Source organism: Cryptosporidium ryanae, assembly GCF_009792415.1.
Source record: "Cryptosporidium ryanae isolate 45019 chromosome Unknown contig_29, whole genome shotgun sequence".
In the NCBI taxonomy this organism is placed as follows: Eukaryota; Apicomplexa; class Conoidasida; order Eucoccidiorida; family Cryptosporidiidae; genus Cryptosporidium; species Cryptosporidium ryanae.
The window spans coordinates 14,764-31,069 of NW_027125576.1; the positions used below are offsets into that span (position 1 = coordinate 14,764).

The window sequence follows — 16,306 nt, forward strand, 5'->3', positions numbered from 1 at the left end:
TATATTTATTTTTATATTATTCATTATTGTACTTTTTCTTTTTTTACCAAGTAGTTATATTTAACATTCAAATATGTAAAATTTCAAAAAATGAAAATTTAAATTTAGACTAATATTTTCACTTTTTAGATAATAAAAATATAATTAGTGTTTATATTATTCAATTTGAAATATTTAATAAACAACCAAAATAGAAATAATGCTTATTTATACTATTGCATCAATTATAATTCATATTTATAATATTTTAAAACTATAAACAAGTTAATATAGAAAAAAAATAAAACAAATTGTTTGACTGTCTTTTAGCAGTTTCCTTTTCCAAAATTTACATAAATATATAATTTATTATTACGAGACAAAATTTATTTGAAATGATAATTACGTTGTTTTATTTAAAAAATATATTATAAATGTAACACTTTTATTAAATTAATTTTGTTAAATACAGTAAAATATTATAATTAAATAATACTTATACCCCTAAATTATTTTATATAACTTTAAAAAAAAATCTAATAAAGCTATTTTACTGAAATATAATTATATAAATTGGATTAAATCTAAAATTTAACTGTTAATTTATATGAACAGTTAAATAGTAGATTATTTTTATAACATCAATATTTGTTATTTTATTTTAATTTAATGTTTTTTCTCCTCAAATATACTTATTTTAGCATTATTTTTTATTAGGTAATAGATAAAATATAAATAAACACATAATTTTGCTTTATACTAAGAATATATAGAAATTGACAATGTCCAACCCAGTATATTAAATAGTTTATTTATTTTAATATTAGAACAGTTATCAGGAAACTCAGTAGGCTCAGCTTTCATACTTTTCCTTATATATTTGTTAGACTTTTTAAATGAAGTCGAATAAAATGAATTAAAACCGATTATAGATGCAGCAGCAATATCTTTTGAAAATGTGAATGCTGTAAACGAGCATGAGTCTGTTTTAAAAATAGAATAATTATGTGTTTTAGCAAAACCACGTCTTGGTTTACTTGTTGCTCCTACAATATAAAAATTTGTGTTTATATCTTCATATCTTAAAAATTCGCTATGATGATCATGTCCAGAAATAATGTAGTCAACTCTATATTTTTCAATGAATGGAAGGAGATATTTAGATACATTTTTTTGAGGTCCATGGTAACCACTAGAAAATATTGAATAGTGTGTAACTATAGTTATCCAATCAATATTATTATATACTGATGCCTTCAGTGTTTTTTCTAAAAATTCTAATTGTAATTCTCTATATGAGTTTGATGTCTTTTTAAATGGATCTTGTGACAATAAGTAACTATCTAGATATATAAAAATAGCAGTAACATTTTCAGAACTTGTATAATTATCACTTAAATATTCAGATATAAGTGTTTTGAAACTCAAATTACTTCCTAATGTATTGTTAACATTAAGTGCAGTATTTAAATTGTCTATAAATTCATCTATTGATTCATTTTCATAATTTAATAGATCATCGTCAACTAATATAGTTTCCACATTTTTATTTTCATCACTATTATTTTGAATAATATTATGTTTTATATCATCAATAAAGTGTGTCTTTATTAGAGATGATATTCCATTTTGAACGTTAAATGTTTTTATTTCATACCACCAGTAACCTGGAAGATGCCATCTATTATTATCTTCATGGTTAGTTCTTAGTATTTGTGAATACGTATTTCCCCTCCAATCATGGTCGCCCAAACAAGAATGAATTTTTAAGCTGTTCTGAAACATTGAAAATGGATTCTCTAATAATTCATCCCACTTATCATCATCTACTGAAGAAACGCCATTAGGGTAAAAATTATCACCCGCTGATATGATAAATTCGGGATTCATTCTTTTACTGAGTGATTTCATTGTTTTTGTAATGTTATTGAAACATGCAGTATTTTCACCCCAGTCACCTATTGAGAATACATTTAATTCACATCCTATATTATTTAAAAACATAAATAAATAAAATATTTTTAAAAATAAAAAATAATTTCTTAAGTTATACATTTTATCATGCTAATTTTTCTATCATTTATTTATCACATATATTACCTTTTTGTTAAATATTATTTTAAACTATTTTTTTCCGTTAATACAATTAACTCTTAAAAATTAGATAAGCTACAAATAAACTTGTAATTAATTGTTATTATATCTATTAAAAATTTAATGTATTTCACTTTTAAACAAATCATCTAAATATATTTTTTTTTTTTTTGGTAAATGAATACAACTTTTTTTCCTTTTACAAGTACTCATTAAAAAATAAATTTTATGATTTGGCGCCTTTGCTTTTGTTATTTTACCTTAGTTACTCAGTGTGGCTTTAAAGTTATCTTCTTTTAATTCTTCATTAATAAATAATGACTTCGGCGCTGAATTTCCGATTTTTTTTTCTAAATGGAACATATAAAAAACATTATTAAGTGGCTTTTATCTAGTATTTGACAGGTGCAACAAATATAAATTAATATAACTAAAGTCAATTTGATATATGAATGGTATAATAGTAATTTTCTTATTAAAATATTGTTAATATATAATAATATATACTTGTAATTGATTATTACATATATAATCCTGAATTATTACTATTATACTTTAAAATAAGTATATCTATTGAAAATGACTTCAGATATAAAAAAACCATTACTCCAACATGGAGATTATAATTACAAATCGCGTACAGTATCAATATCTTCTATATCCAGCTACAAGACAATGAATAGAACTCAATCATTAGCAATATATGGCTTGTTTGAAGACGAGCCAGAAACTCTTCCTGGTCTTGGAGGTGCGATACAAGGTTCTTCACTAAATGAGGCAATATCCGCAATGATAAATACAATGATAGGTATTGGCACTCTTGCTATTCCATTGGCATTTGCAGCTAATGGATTATTACAAGGAATAATTTTGATATTAATTTGTTCGTTTTTCTCATCTTTATCATTGTATTTACTTTCTTCCATAGCAATAGAATATGGAGATGATGTCAGTTTTTATTCAGTAACTGCAAATCATATTCCACATCTTCGTTGGCTAGTTGATAGCGCAATTGTTATTAAATCTCTTGGAGTATCAACTTCTTATTTAATGGTTGTTGGCGATTTAGTTTATTCACTATTTTTTAGAAACAATTCATTTGGTATCGAACCTAAATTACTTAGAGCGATTGTTCTCGTTACATCAGTTTTATTCTTCATTGCTCCGGCATCATTTCCACACAAACTTAAATCAATGAAATATACAAATTGGTTAAGTGTCATATGTATATTATATGTAGCATTAATAGTATTTATAAGGCTTGTGTATAGTATTATAAAAATATCAACATCTAATGAAGCAGATAATATTATACCAGCATTTTATACTGGTAATATTGATTATATATCAACATTTTCATTATTAAAATGTTTGGAGACATTTCCTATATTAATATTTGCGTTTACTTGTCAACAGAACATTTTCACAGTTTCAAACGAATTACAAGATAGAACTTTAAATAGGCTTAAAAAAATTATAGTTATTTCAATAGGTACTGGTATAGCTGTATATTCTGTAATAGGAATATCTGGGTATCTTTTATTTGGAAATACAATAAATAAGGCAAATATTCTTGAATTATTTCAATCTAATTCAATTGACATTTTTATAGGTAAATTTTTTATTGCAGTCTCGTTGGTATTTTCATATCCGATACAATGTCATCCATGTAGGAGATCATTGTCTATATTGTTGTATAGTGGTGTTACCGAAATGGAACCGAAGGCTGAGAAAAGAGCATTGAATCTCATTACTATAATAATACTAACACTTACAACTTTATGTGCTATTTATTTCACAAATCTTGGATTAGCATATGAACTTGTAGGTACTGTTTGTAGCAATACCACTGCATTTATTATTCCTTCATTACTTTACATTAAGGTATTTTCGCATAAAGGGTTAACTATTGAAAAAATTCTTGCTTATTTTCTTTTTTTCATGGGAATTTTGGTTTTATTTTCTTGTTTGGGAGCCATAGTAATTGGTTTGTTGAAAAATAATATTTAATTATTCGTTATATTTATTAGTGAATAGTATTTTTTCAGCTATTGGATTATTTTTTTTTAGTTATTTACAGCGAATAATTTATTTATAATTAGTCATTTTCTTTATAGATACTTAAGTGTAAAGAAGTTTTTTTTTTTTTTGTGTTAATCACAAGATTGATTAATTCTTCATGACAAAATTAAAATAAATGAAAGAATTTATTTCGAACAGAAATTTTTAAAAAAATATTCAAATTTATGATATACTAAATAAGTTGAATAACAAATAAAATCATTCAGATAGAACTTTGGATATTTCGTCTAAGCAATATTTAGATAGGAATATATTAAAAAGTTTGAATGAATATTTAAGTTCATTTGCTTTGTTTGAAAGATGTTCATCAAATAAGAGTCTTGCATTATCAGTAGAAAAGGATGATAAGTTGTAATTTGTATTTAAATCAATTAGGCTATTTAAAGATGGAATTTTGATTTCACCGAACAATAAAGGTTTAATTAACACTTCTCTAATTTCAAATCTTACATCCTCAATCATATCATTCATTGTCTTTTTCAAATTATGTATACTGTCTTTATATAATGATAGAATATAACTATCGTTTCCACTATAAGTATCAGCAGTGTTGCTATCTTTAATGCAAATTGCATCGTTTAAATTAACAAGTGCTAGTAAAACCAAATTAACGGATTCTATTAAAATAGATGAAATAGGTAGAAAAGGACCAATTTTGCGACCAATTCTATCCCATTCCGAGTTAATATAACTTATAAATCCACTAACCATACAATTGTCTATAATTGGAATAGAAAATTCATTCACAAATATAGCTGAAGGACTACAGTCACTATCAATATTTTCTTTTAAATAATTACTTATATCATAGTATTTATCTGAATAAATTAGTTTTTTTGTTGTAATATTTTCAATTGATAAACAAGATTCAATAAATAATAATATTTTCCCAGAAAATGCATTTAGTAACTCAATAGTTTCAATTGAATAACCTAATATCAATATCAAATCGCTACTGTTACTTTTTACATCTTCATTGATATTAACTGATTTTATTGGAGTTATTAAAGGTTGTATATTACTATTTATGTTGTTATTATCCATATATATTATTTTTTCGGAAAACCATTTGAGTACAGCATTTCTATCACTAGAACCACTATGCATACACAATGTTTCAAATAAATCTTTAACTGTTCTTTTTACATTAAATTTATCAGTATAACATGAAACTAGAGAATCGTTTAAATAATAGGATGTTTGGTTTTTAATATATATTTTATTAAGTATACAAAACCAATTTAAAACACCATATTCTGATGGAAATTCTGATGGTCTACCTTCTTTAATTATGTTAAAATATTTTTCACCTTTATCTTTTACTGTTGCGGATAAAGCTATTTTAGCCAAACTCATTGCAGTTTTTGTTATATCTTCAACATTGACGATTCTATGCTCATATTCATCATCATCAAGACCTAAATTGATATTTATATTATCAATTGTTTCTTTATTATGACTAATATTATCAAGTAAATACTTATTTTTAGTTTCATTATTTATTTTAATTAAATCTTTAATATTTATATTTGTTAGTAAATCTAATAGTAATATAATACAATTGTATTCATCTATTTCTTTCCAGTATTTATACTGAACTAATATTTGTTCTACAAGTCTTTCAAATAAATAGTCAGATTTATTATCTCTTATTACATTATCATCTTTAAGCAAAAGTGTCTTTTTAATATATATCCTAATCATACTGCGTAATCCATCCAATATTGAAATACTTAATGCTACTTTTGGTTTAATTGATAATATTTCATTAATTAAAGAAATATACTTGTTTTTTGGTATATAATATGGAATAAAATTATTTTTAATATCTTTATTTTTTTCATCAAAACCATAATTTTCTAGTAAATATATTTCTTTTTTAATATTATCTTTAAATTGTTTCCATAATTCATTTAAATAATAATCGTGTGATTTATATATTGATAAAGTTGTCTGTAAGAACCATTCTGGTTTATCTATATTAGACAATAAACTTTTTTTGGAAAAAAATAATGATTTTAATGTGTTGATTATTTCATCGCATAAATATGATATTATTTTATTCATAATATCATATTTCAATAATTTATGGTTATATATTCCATTGCACTCAAATAACAATGTTAATATAATACCCAAACTTTTAACAATTTTCTCTTTCCTTTCTATTTCAGTTAAATTAACACTTTGTTCTATAAAATAATTTGCATTACTGCAATATGTTGCATTGTTTTTCGAAATAAATTCAACTATTTTGTCTATTTTCCCCCAATTACAGTATAATTTCAATATATTTAGAAATTTTCTACTTAATAAAGTTTCAATAAAATGAATTATTTCTAGGATTTTTTCATGTACTTTACTTCCAATATTTATAGTGTCTATATTGTTTTCGTTGTTATAATAATAGCTTGAGTAACCAGATAATGTATTTATGATATCATATACATCAGAACACTTTAAATTTATATTGTTTAATTTATTGTATATTTCATCCAATTTAGCTACTAGTATATAAAAATCACTTATATTATTATGAATAATACTTAATATACCGTATTTCTCGATTTTAATTTGATCTATTTTTTCTATTAGTGAATTATTACTAAAGTTTAATTTTGATATTTTACATAGTAATTCATTTATTTGAACAGTTATTAAATCAATATTCTTTTCGTTTAATATTATTTTTTCCATATATTTCAATTTGTAATCTTCTATCTTATTCTCTATTGTTATTATCTTGTTTTTTAATTCATTCTCATAATTTGTTATTATTTCTCTCAATTTATCAATTATTAATTTGAACTCTATTTTATTTGCACATTTTTCATTTTTATTAATTTCAGTATAATAATTTATTGCTTCTTTTCTTATTTTATTTATTAAAACTCTCAATTTAGCATTATTTTTGTTAGATATTATTTTTGATTTTTGATTATTATCTTTTGTGATTATTTTATTTTCATGATTTGCATTGTTGAGGTTGTTTATATTTCTTTTTAGTAGTAATGGAATTAAGATATTTTTACAAAATTCCTGTCTCTCTTTAAATTCCATACATGATGCTATATATTGTCTTTCTGGAGGAGTCCTATTTAATATAAATTTTTCAAGCATTTTTTTTTTTTAACATTTCTATATCGAATTTAATTAAATACAAAAAAAATCATTTTAAACTCAATATTAAAAACAATTACACATAAATAAACACAGAATTACTTACTTATTTTAATTAAAGCACTATTTTCACATTTATATTAATGTTTTTTTTATTGTTTACACCCTTCCCCTTAAATTATGTCACAACCCCCCTTTTCACAATTATATTTTGAGCGTTCAATTTATAATTGTTATGAAATTACTTTATCATTAAAAGAAGAAAATAAAAGTAAATAATAATCAAAATAAATGATAAATAAGAAAGATAAATATAAAAATATATTTAAACTAAAGAAAGTATGTATATTAATTATATAACTATACTATTCGCCTTATTAATGTGTTTTAAAACCCAATCACTATTATCCATAAACTTTAAGATTTTATGTAGGAATATTAAGGAAGTATCAGATATATGTTTAGTACCTTTTTCATTGTTACTCAATGATTTACGTGTGCTATTAATTAATTCAATTCTGTTTGTATAATAACAATTAACATCGTGATGAAATATAATAGTAAATACCAATTGATCAACAAGCCTTTGTATATTAACAAATCTGGAGTATTTAAGGAGTGAATAACGATTTTTATGTTCACAATTATTAATGTTATTTAAATTAAACTTATTTGAAAAATCACAGTAACCGAAAAATAATTTATGTGAACTTATTGTAGATCGACAAACAAGCTTTTCATCATCAGTTTTGTTTCTTTCTTCATCTTTATCTACGTTATAATTTTTAGTTATAGTATTTTCTGGAACAGAAACAAACCAATTTTTAAGTACGAGTTCAATATCTTGGATTTTGCTGTTGAGTTTATATTCAATAAAATCAAAGTATTTCTCAGTATTACCTGATTGTAATGAATTCTTTCTTTGTGAGTTGTGTCTATTAGATGAAAGATTGTTTAGTGATGACGGTGAAACTAACAAACTGTTTTTTGGGGAGTTGTGAGTACTATGATAGCTTTTAATTTCAAAGTTATCATGTTGAAATATTTGCTGGTTATAATAATTGTTAGTAACATTGAAATTATTTCCTGTAATATTAATATTATCCACGTTATTCTTAAAATCTTCAATTAAATCTTTATAATTTTTAATTAAGCTTAATACATTGAAATAATTAATCTGAGAAATAACATTTTTAATAGGAATAAGTGTAATTATTAAATTATTAACTTTAATATATTCGCAAATAGAAATAAGATACACAATATTATTTTCCCAATTAATTGCCTGTAGAAAATCGTTAAATTTAAGCATTTGATTAATTTTGTAATTTGTATATTTAGGTTTGATTGTATTTATATTCGAGGCTATAACAGTGAAAAGACGTATAATTACAGGTTCCAATATCATTGGAATGATAAATTCGTTCAAGCATGTATTCGTTCTTCTCAGATTAAACAACTGTGGAACATTTTGAATAGATTCTAAGTCCTTTTTATTGCCTATTATATTCAATATTTCCAATGTAAATAATAATTGAGAAAGGTTATTTATTTCATTTAATAAAAAAATACCTATAATAACCTCATATACAGTTTGGTTACATTGATTTTCATTATTAATGTCATTCTCTAGCAATGACAATGATTCAGACAATATACTATTGTAATTATTATTAAAATTTAAATCATTGATTTGCTTGACAACCTTAAATATCGTATCAATTGATGGATTATATTCTTGTCTAATAATTAAAAATTGAAAGATAGTTCCAATTATTAATATTATAAATTCTATCTCCAAAATAATTTCGTCAAAATTATTTAAAATACCATTAACTTTATTATTTGCATAATTTTTTATTAATTCATTTTGAATTAAGATGTTATATACATTATTATCAATAAAATCAAATGTTACACTTATAGTTTCAGAAGGAAATTGAGTGATTAAATTATAGATAACTTTTTGAAAATCTGTTATAATCAAGTCATTTCGATTTTTTAACATAATTTCTTTAATATATAAGATTCTACACTCCAAAGAAGTATATTCTAACATCAAAAAGAACATATCCAACGAGGCATAATCTTTTCTATTCTCAATTATATAATTTAAATACTGAGAAATAAAACTATCTACAAGAGGTTCTGGTATAGATAAAAATGGAGATTTATTAGTTGACAATACTCTTAGTCCAAAACTAGGAACATTTAAATAATTGCTATTTTGACTGATGTTGTTATTATTATGACAGCTAATCAAATATTCGTCGAAAAAATTAATTTTATAATTACTATTAATTGCATTTATGCTATTGCTATCCAATGAATTTACAATTTCAATATGAGAAACTACAATTTGTGCCAAAAATGCTCTTATTGATCCTGAATATGATATTTCATGTGATAATATTTGATTATCATTAAAATTAATACTTGAAATAAACTCCAAAAGATCTTTAAGTGTATCTAAAAGTTTATCATTGTATTCAAGAGGATTCAGAGATGAATTTATAATCCCAATGTAAATATTAAAAAATAAACAATCCAAAGATTCTTTGCTTTTATTAATGTTAATATAAGATATTGAGTCAATTAATGAATCTATAAACTGTTTTTCTGCTTCATTCATATCCTTTATCAGATTTTGATAATTGTCATTGTAATAAATATGTGACTCGCTTCCAACGTGATATTTATAATTATCAACACAATCGTAATCAAAATTATAACTTTTCTGGAAATTATCTATATTTACAAATTCTTGCATATCATCAAAGTCATCAATAATATAATCAATTTTGATATTGTCATGAATATCTTTAGTCATTAATTTGACTCTCTTATATATAGAATTGAAAATACTATTTGATTCGTAGTTCTTACCCCTAAATATATTGTTTCTTCCTTTTTGAGTGTTATTCTCTAAAAAATCTGCCCAGTTATTGAATATATTAATTTTTCTAGTATTAAATAGAGCAAATAATTTATCGTAATCGTCTCTCGAATTAATGTATAAATTGTTAAATTCACCACAGAGTAGTGAATAAAATGTCCTCTCCCAATTACCTATATTACTTGAACCGGTATTACTATCAATATTATGACTAACCACATTTTTCAAAAAATGATAAAGAATTATTCTGTTTATATTTCCTTCAACAATAGAAGAATAATGAAACATACTATTTTTATCTTCATTTTCCCCGTATTCATTAATTTCATTTTCTGTATATTCTATTGATGGAAATATTAGACTTCTCTCAATTAAGTCCAAAAATTCAAATGATTCTTTAAAAAGTGTATCATTTAGAGCCAAATTATTATTTATTTTTGAAATTGAATAACCATTACTATTACTAATACTATTTTCTGCATCTAATATTAAGTCGTTTTCTTCATCATTTTCATTTAACCACATATCATCAACTTTAGGTAATACATCCAAAAAATAAGACAAATCAACGTAGTAATCATTATCTTTTTCACTGTTCAAATATGCATCCATTCCGTCAATTAAACATATAATCCAATTTGCTCTTGCATTTTCTTGCAAAAATGTGTCTAATTGCATTCTACAACCTTTCCTAAGTAACATATACGATATCCTAAACACTTCCTCTATATTATCAATATCATTCTTAGAAATATGAATTGCTTTTGACTCAGATGATATACCCCAATCCAAGTGATAAAATCTCTTTTGATTGCTTATATTCTTGTTTAATATTCTTGATTCTTGATAATCCATGAAATATGTATTCTTTACAAGAATATCATTTTTTTTCTCGGGATTTACTCTTGACTCCCATCTTAACCATCTTAATACAGCTAATACCACTCTAAAAATTGGTGAATATGCCATTATATATCTAGATATTTCTCCCTCAGTAATTTCTGGTATTGACAAATATTTTTCAATTTCAATTTTTTCGTCAATATGAAATACCCTTCCTGTTTCAATTTTGTATCTTAACACTTCTCCTATAAGCTCATTTATAGTTAAACACCATAATAATTTCCAACAACTCATTATCAAAAATAGTGGTCTTTCTTTATTACATAACTTAGTGTTAATTTGTGTCTCTACATTATTAAGATCATCATCTAAATCTGCATAAGACGACCGTGCTTGCATATATTCTAAACATGAAAGTTCAAAATAATTTGATATAATTTTTGCCTTTTCATAGTTTGAAAAATATGACAAAAAGTCATCATTTGATGATTCTTGATTATCAACATTTTTTGAATTAATTGAATTTCTTATTTGATTTAACTTCACAAATTTGCTAGAATCGTTTATACTACCACTCATATATTTGTATTGCAACCTAGGTTTTCTAAAAAAGAATAGTATTAAATAAAGGAACTTTAATGTTCTAGTGTTAGTGTAGCTAGTGGTCCTTTTCTAACTACTTATTAATTATGTTGCTTTTCATTCAAATAAAAACCATGTGTAATCACATGTATAACAGTATACAAAAAAAAATGTGTATTTATATAATAACGAAATAGTTTTCTAATTAATTAAGTTTTAACAAAAAAAACAATTACTTTATTTATTTTCACTTTTTTTAAAACAAAGTTGCCTTTAAAAATGTAAATTTTCGTTTTCTTTAACTTAATTAACTGTGATTAATACGAAGATTTTTAAAAAATATTAATATTAAAAACACCAACAAAGCGGGTTCACCCCAAATAATATATATATTGTAATTTTTTAAATGGAAAGAAAATGGGGGGAAAATTTGAATAAAATTGTTATAGAAAAATAAAGTAGGAAGACTAGTGAAAGATAAATTTAAAGAAAGTTTGTGTGATTGAATATTGGAATTTATCATATACCAATTAAGAACTTGATCTTTCTATTTCCATTTTTAAAACCCTCAACATCACAACTAACGATATTTACATGTTGTCGTAGTTATTAAAAAAAATAGAATCAGCATTTTTGTCACATTGAGGTTCAATTTATAATACAAATATTTACAATAAAAATAAAGTATATATGCAATTTTATGTTTCTAAATAATAATAACTAATATAATGTTAGGTATATCTAAGGCTTCTGATAAAAACTCTCAATTAAACAATGATTCAAGTATTATAAACGAGTATTCAAGACTACAGACAAGACTAACTCACCAGTCTCCAGAATTATACAAAAGGTTTATTATAAGTACTGGAGTTTATGCAATGTTTGGATCTATAGTAGGAGGTACAATAGGTTCTTTTTTATTTAAATCGTCGATGTCAAGGAGATTTGCATTAGGTGTTGGCTTCGGTACAGGATTAGGGTGGGGAATTAAATCTGCAGATGACTACATCAAATATTCAGAAAGAAGAAACTACATTCCTCCGATTCCAAAATCATCAGATGAGTGGATAGATAGAGGAATAACGTCATTCCAAAAAATCAGAACTTCACTTATTGGGACTTTAGATAAGAAAACAATATAGTAAATTTAATTATATAGACAAGGTAATATAGTAGTTATAAATATATAACACCTAAAGTATATGCTTTATTAAAACAAAAAAATAAACAAATGTTCACATTTTATCAAACGTGACATGTTAGTACATCTATTTTTAATTGCTTCTTTAAAAATATATTCAATACAACAATGTAAATAACAGTTAAATATTTTAATAAATTAATCTTTTGCAAATGCTTGAATCACACTATTACATTTACCAACATAATCTACCTTTAATCCAGTTTTTCTATTCGTTTTATTTAAATTAATATTATTATCTAAATACATATTTTTATCATAATTGTAAGAGGATGATTGTTCGGATGGAGCTTGGTCTTCATTTTTTTCATTTATATTGAAAAACATACATGTTCCCATAGTTTTAACACTATTTCCTTGAAACTTAAGCCTTATCGACTCATCTTCATGTATACTTTCTTTAGATTCTATATTCAATTCAAATTCAATAGTTCCATCTGACTCATCAAGTATCTATTAAAAATTAAAAACATTATTCACAGAAAAATTTTATAAGCAAATATAAAAATTAATAATATGTAAAAATTATAGTTAAAATACATATTTTGACATAAATTAAAAAAGAAAAAACTTACTAAATTTTCAATAATTGTATCCATTCCATCAAAAATTTCAAATCTTGAGAGTTCTGGAAGATCAATAAATACCAGTTCTTCTTCAAAAAAGCCTTCTTTTTCTGTATCAAATGATGTTATGCCATTTTCAGTATTCATTGTATATAAATTTTTTTTTTGTTATTATCAAATGAATGAAAATCGCTACCGCTAAAATTATCGTAAAAAAAACAAGTTTAAAAAAAGTGCTATAGATTAAGAAAAAGTTCCTCAAATATTTTAGTTTGTGTCAATATTATGTGAATGTATAACTAAAAATTCATACTAAAATAAAGTACCTTCATTAAAAACAAATATACTAAATATTATACCCCACATTTGCCTTTTAAATTGAAAGTGAAAAAAGTATAATATATTAACTAGTGATAACTGAAATACATTTAAAGAAACAATACAACTATAAGATTAAATTAAGTACAATATATAATAAACAATAGCTTTGAAGTTGTAAATATAGCAATTTTTATAAATTTTTAATTATAAATAAATTTAAATTAGTGTTTTACAAACTGTAATGCAGTATTATTATGAGGTATACTCACTTGGAATTATTTCAGCTTTATTACATTTAATTAATTCTTGTATATCGTTCATTTCATAAATAAATTTTTTGTATGAATTAGCATAATAATCTTTTCTTATAGCCTTGAATGCTTCAATATTGCAATAATATCTATTAGTTAGTGGATCTAAATATTTTGCAGGAGTGCCAAAAATACAACACAACTTGTCGTTATCATCATTTTGTTTTGATTTGCTTTGATATAGTGTTTTTGGAATATTACCATCTGTATATATAATAATTTCTCTACAATATTCTTCGTTTTTAAGTATTTCATCTGATTTATCTTTTTCAAAATCCATTAAAAGGTAGGATGACCATGATATATATATACTTAAAGGTCCCGATTTAAACTGCTTTCTAATGCTCGAAGATGTATTATCTAAATATCTTTTATGTTCTTCAATGGCTTCTAACTGAGACAAACTCTCAATATTTAATTTTTCAATCTCTTTGCATAATTTTAATCTATCTTCTTGTGTTAAGTGATTTTTTGTGTTTTTTTTTTGTTTTTTAATGTCATTTATATGAAATTTACTTGAATTTATATCATTATCAATACCATTGATTTCAATATTATCTTCATCAATTAATTGCCTTTTTTTCTGAACATTTATTTTTTTTTCTTCCCTTTTTCTAATAACTTCTTCTAAATTTTGTTTTTTCTTTAATGTTGAAGCTCTCACAGATATCGTTCTTGGCTCAATTATTTTGTGTGTTTTTTTTTTCATTTTTTCATCAACCTTATTTTTCTTATTTTTCAACTTATTCCTCACCTTTTTTAATATATCTTTCTGTGCAGACTTTAAAAACAGCGATGGATCTTTATATTTACCTTTACTTAAATATTTATTTCTATTCTTTGAATTTGATATCTTTTTATCTATTATTTCATATTCTGCATCTTCTGCCTCTGCCATTGCCATCTCCTTTTCCTCCTCCTCTTTACCATCATCCGAATCGTCATTCATATAACTGTTGTCTGTATTATCCGAGTATTCGTCACCCAATATCTCAAGTTCTATTTTCTCATCCTCCGATGACCATCCACTATCATTTTCTTCTTCCTCCCATGTATCATGTCCCCAAAACATTGCATCTTTTTCCTCTTCATCACCCACCAATTTTACATACCTTTTTCCTCTAGACGATCTTTCAGGTAGTATTTTTCTAATCTCTTCCTCACCTTCATTATCATCGCTTTCCTCCTCTTCACCATAATCTTCTAAATTTGACATATCGCCGCTTATGTCACTACAATTTTCATTTCGATTATTAAATTCTTTTATATTGTTATTGCCACTATAATTACAAATTTCTCCCTCCTCTTTGGTTTCGTAGTTTTTACTATAGTGGGTTTCTTTATTTTCTATTTCTTTTTCAGCGTTTTCTTTGCAACCTATTGTTATGCGATTGTCACTATTAACATTAGACATTTTTTTTTCATTCAATTAATATAAACTATCAGTTAGTTGGCCTTTTAATTATTATCCATTTTAATTGTTATTATTGTTAATATTTATTATATTCTTATAATCAAATCACCTAAATAAAAACTTTTACTTTTAAATTTTAATACTTTAATTATATAAATAAGATAATATTCTTTCTGTTCACTTAATTGAAAAAAATAACATGAAGCAAAATATATATTCAAAGGTGAAAATCGCAGTTAGCGCTATAAATAATGATACATTTAATATAACAATGACTATTTTGAATGTAATAATAGAATATTAACAAGAAAAAGGGGAAATTATAAATAAAACTAAATATAATAATTAATTGAAAATACTGTGGCTAAATAGTTAAATATATTTATAACATATTTATTGGCAATGATATTCAGTATGCTTAACTGCGTTAAAGAGAAAATACTAATAGAAATAGAATAAATCACATCTAATAATCTTTTAACGAGAAAAATCTTAGACTTGTTCACAATAAAACCATTATAAGTTGTTGTATAAAATGTGATATTAAACGTTATAATAATTTATATTTTGTAAATACATTCCTATTATTTTTACTAGAAAGTCAGGAATTAGCAAGAACAATATTTTTTTCTATATTTATCTACAGTAATTAAAATGTTTAAATGTTGACTTTATTAACTATTTGTTATCTGTTTAATGAATTTTAAATTGATCAATAAACATAATGCACTACTTTAACCTGAAATAATTAAATAATATAAAGAAAAAATAAGTAATGCTTAGCTATTGTTAAAATTCATGTTTCTTTACTTGAAATATATTAAAATAAAGTAGTAACGGACCGCCAAGTTATTTGAAAATGTTCTTTTTAATTTTCGCATATACATGCTAAAAAGA

At 23.6% G+C, this 16,306-nt stretch overlaps 7 protein-coding genes across 7 annotated transcripts; 2 read left to right on the forward strand and 5 right to left on the reverse strand.

Annotated features, from left to right (window-relative positions):
- Positions 1 to 738: 738 nt before the first annotated feature.
- FG386_001919 (uncharacterized protein) lies at positions 739 to 2,034 on the reverse strand (the record flags this gene model as incomplete). Its single annotated transcript, XM_067341312.1, has 1 exon — positions 739 to 2,034. One exon carries the CDS (start codon positions 2,032 to 2,034, stop codon positions 739 to 741), a length of 1,296 nt encoding a protein of 431 aa, XP_067195555.1.
- Positions 2,035 to 2,652: 618 nt separating this feature from the next.
- On the forward strand, positions 2,653 to 4,083 carry FG386_001930 (uncharacterized protein; the record flags this gene model as incomplete). Its single annotated transcript, XM_067341323.1, has 1 exon — positions 2,653 to 4,083. The coding sequence occupies one exon, from the start codon at positions 2,653 to 2,655 to the stop codon at positions 4,081 to 4,083; it is 1,431 nt and encodes a 476-aa protein (XP_067195566.1).
- A 270-nt stretch (positions 4,084 to 4,353) lies between these two features.
- Positions 4,354 to 7,275, reverse strand: FG386_001938 (uncharacterized protein; the record flags this gene model as incomplete). The annotated part of the gene is made up of 1 exon (XM_067341331.1): positions 4,354 to 7,275. One exon carries the CDS (start codon positions 7,273 to 7,275, stop codon positions 4,354 to 4,356), a length of 2,922 nt encoding a protein of 973 aa, XP_067195574.1.
- A 352-nt stretch (positions 7,276 to 7,627) lies between these two features.
- Positions 7,628 to 11,593, reverse strand: FG386_001939 (uncharacterized protein; the record flags this gene model as incomplete). Its single annotated transcript, XM_067341332.1, has 1 exon — positions 7,628 to 11,593. The coding sequence occupies one exon, from the start codon at positions 11,591 to 11,593 to the stop codon at positions 7,628 to 7,630; it is 3,966 nt and encodes a 1,321-aa protein (XP_067195575.1).
- A 731-nt stretch (positions 11,594 to 12,324) lies between these two features.
- FG386_001940 (uncharacterized protein) lies at positions 12,325 to 12,738 on the forward strand (the record flags this gene model as incomplete). The annotated part of the gene is made up of 1 exon (XM_067341333.1): positions 12,325 to 12,738. The coding sequence occupies one exon, from the start codon at positions 12,325 to 12,327 to the stop codon at positions 12,736 to 12,738; it is 414 nt and encodes a 137-aa protein (XP_067195576.1).
- A 197-nt stretch (positions 12,739 to 12,935) lies between these two features.
- FG386_001876 (uncharacterized protein) lies at positions 12,936 to 13,510 on the reverse strand (the record flags this gene model as incomplete). The annotated part of the gene is made up of 2 exons (XM_067341269.1): positions 12,936 to 13,250; positions 13,373 to 13,510. 2 exons carry the CDS (start codon positions 13,508 to 13,510, stop codon positions 12,936 to 12,938), a joined length of 453 nt encoding a protein of 150 aa, XP_067195512.1.
- A 426-nt stretch (positions 13,511 to 13,936) lies between these two features.
- On the reverse strand, positions 13,937 to 15,409 carry FG386_001877 (uncharacterized protein; the record flags this gene model as incomplete). Its single annotated transcript, XM_067341270.1, has 1 exon — positions 13,937 to 15,409. One exon carries the CDS (start codon positions 15,407 to 15,409, stop codon positions 13,937 to 13,939), a length of 1,473 nt encoding a protein of 490 aa, XP_067195513.1.
- Positions 15,410 to 16,306: the final 897 nt, after the last annotated feature.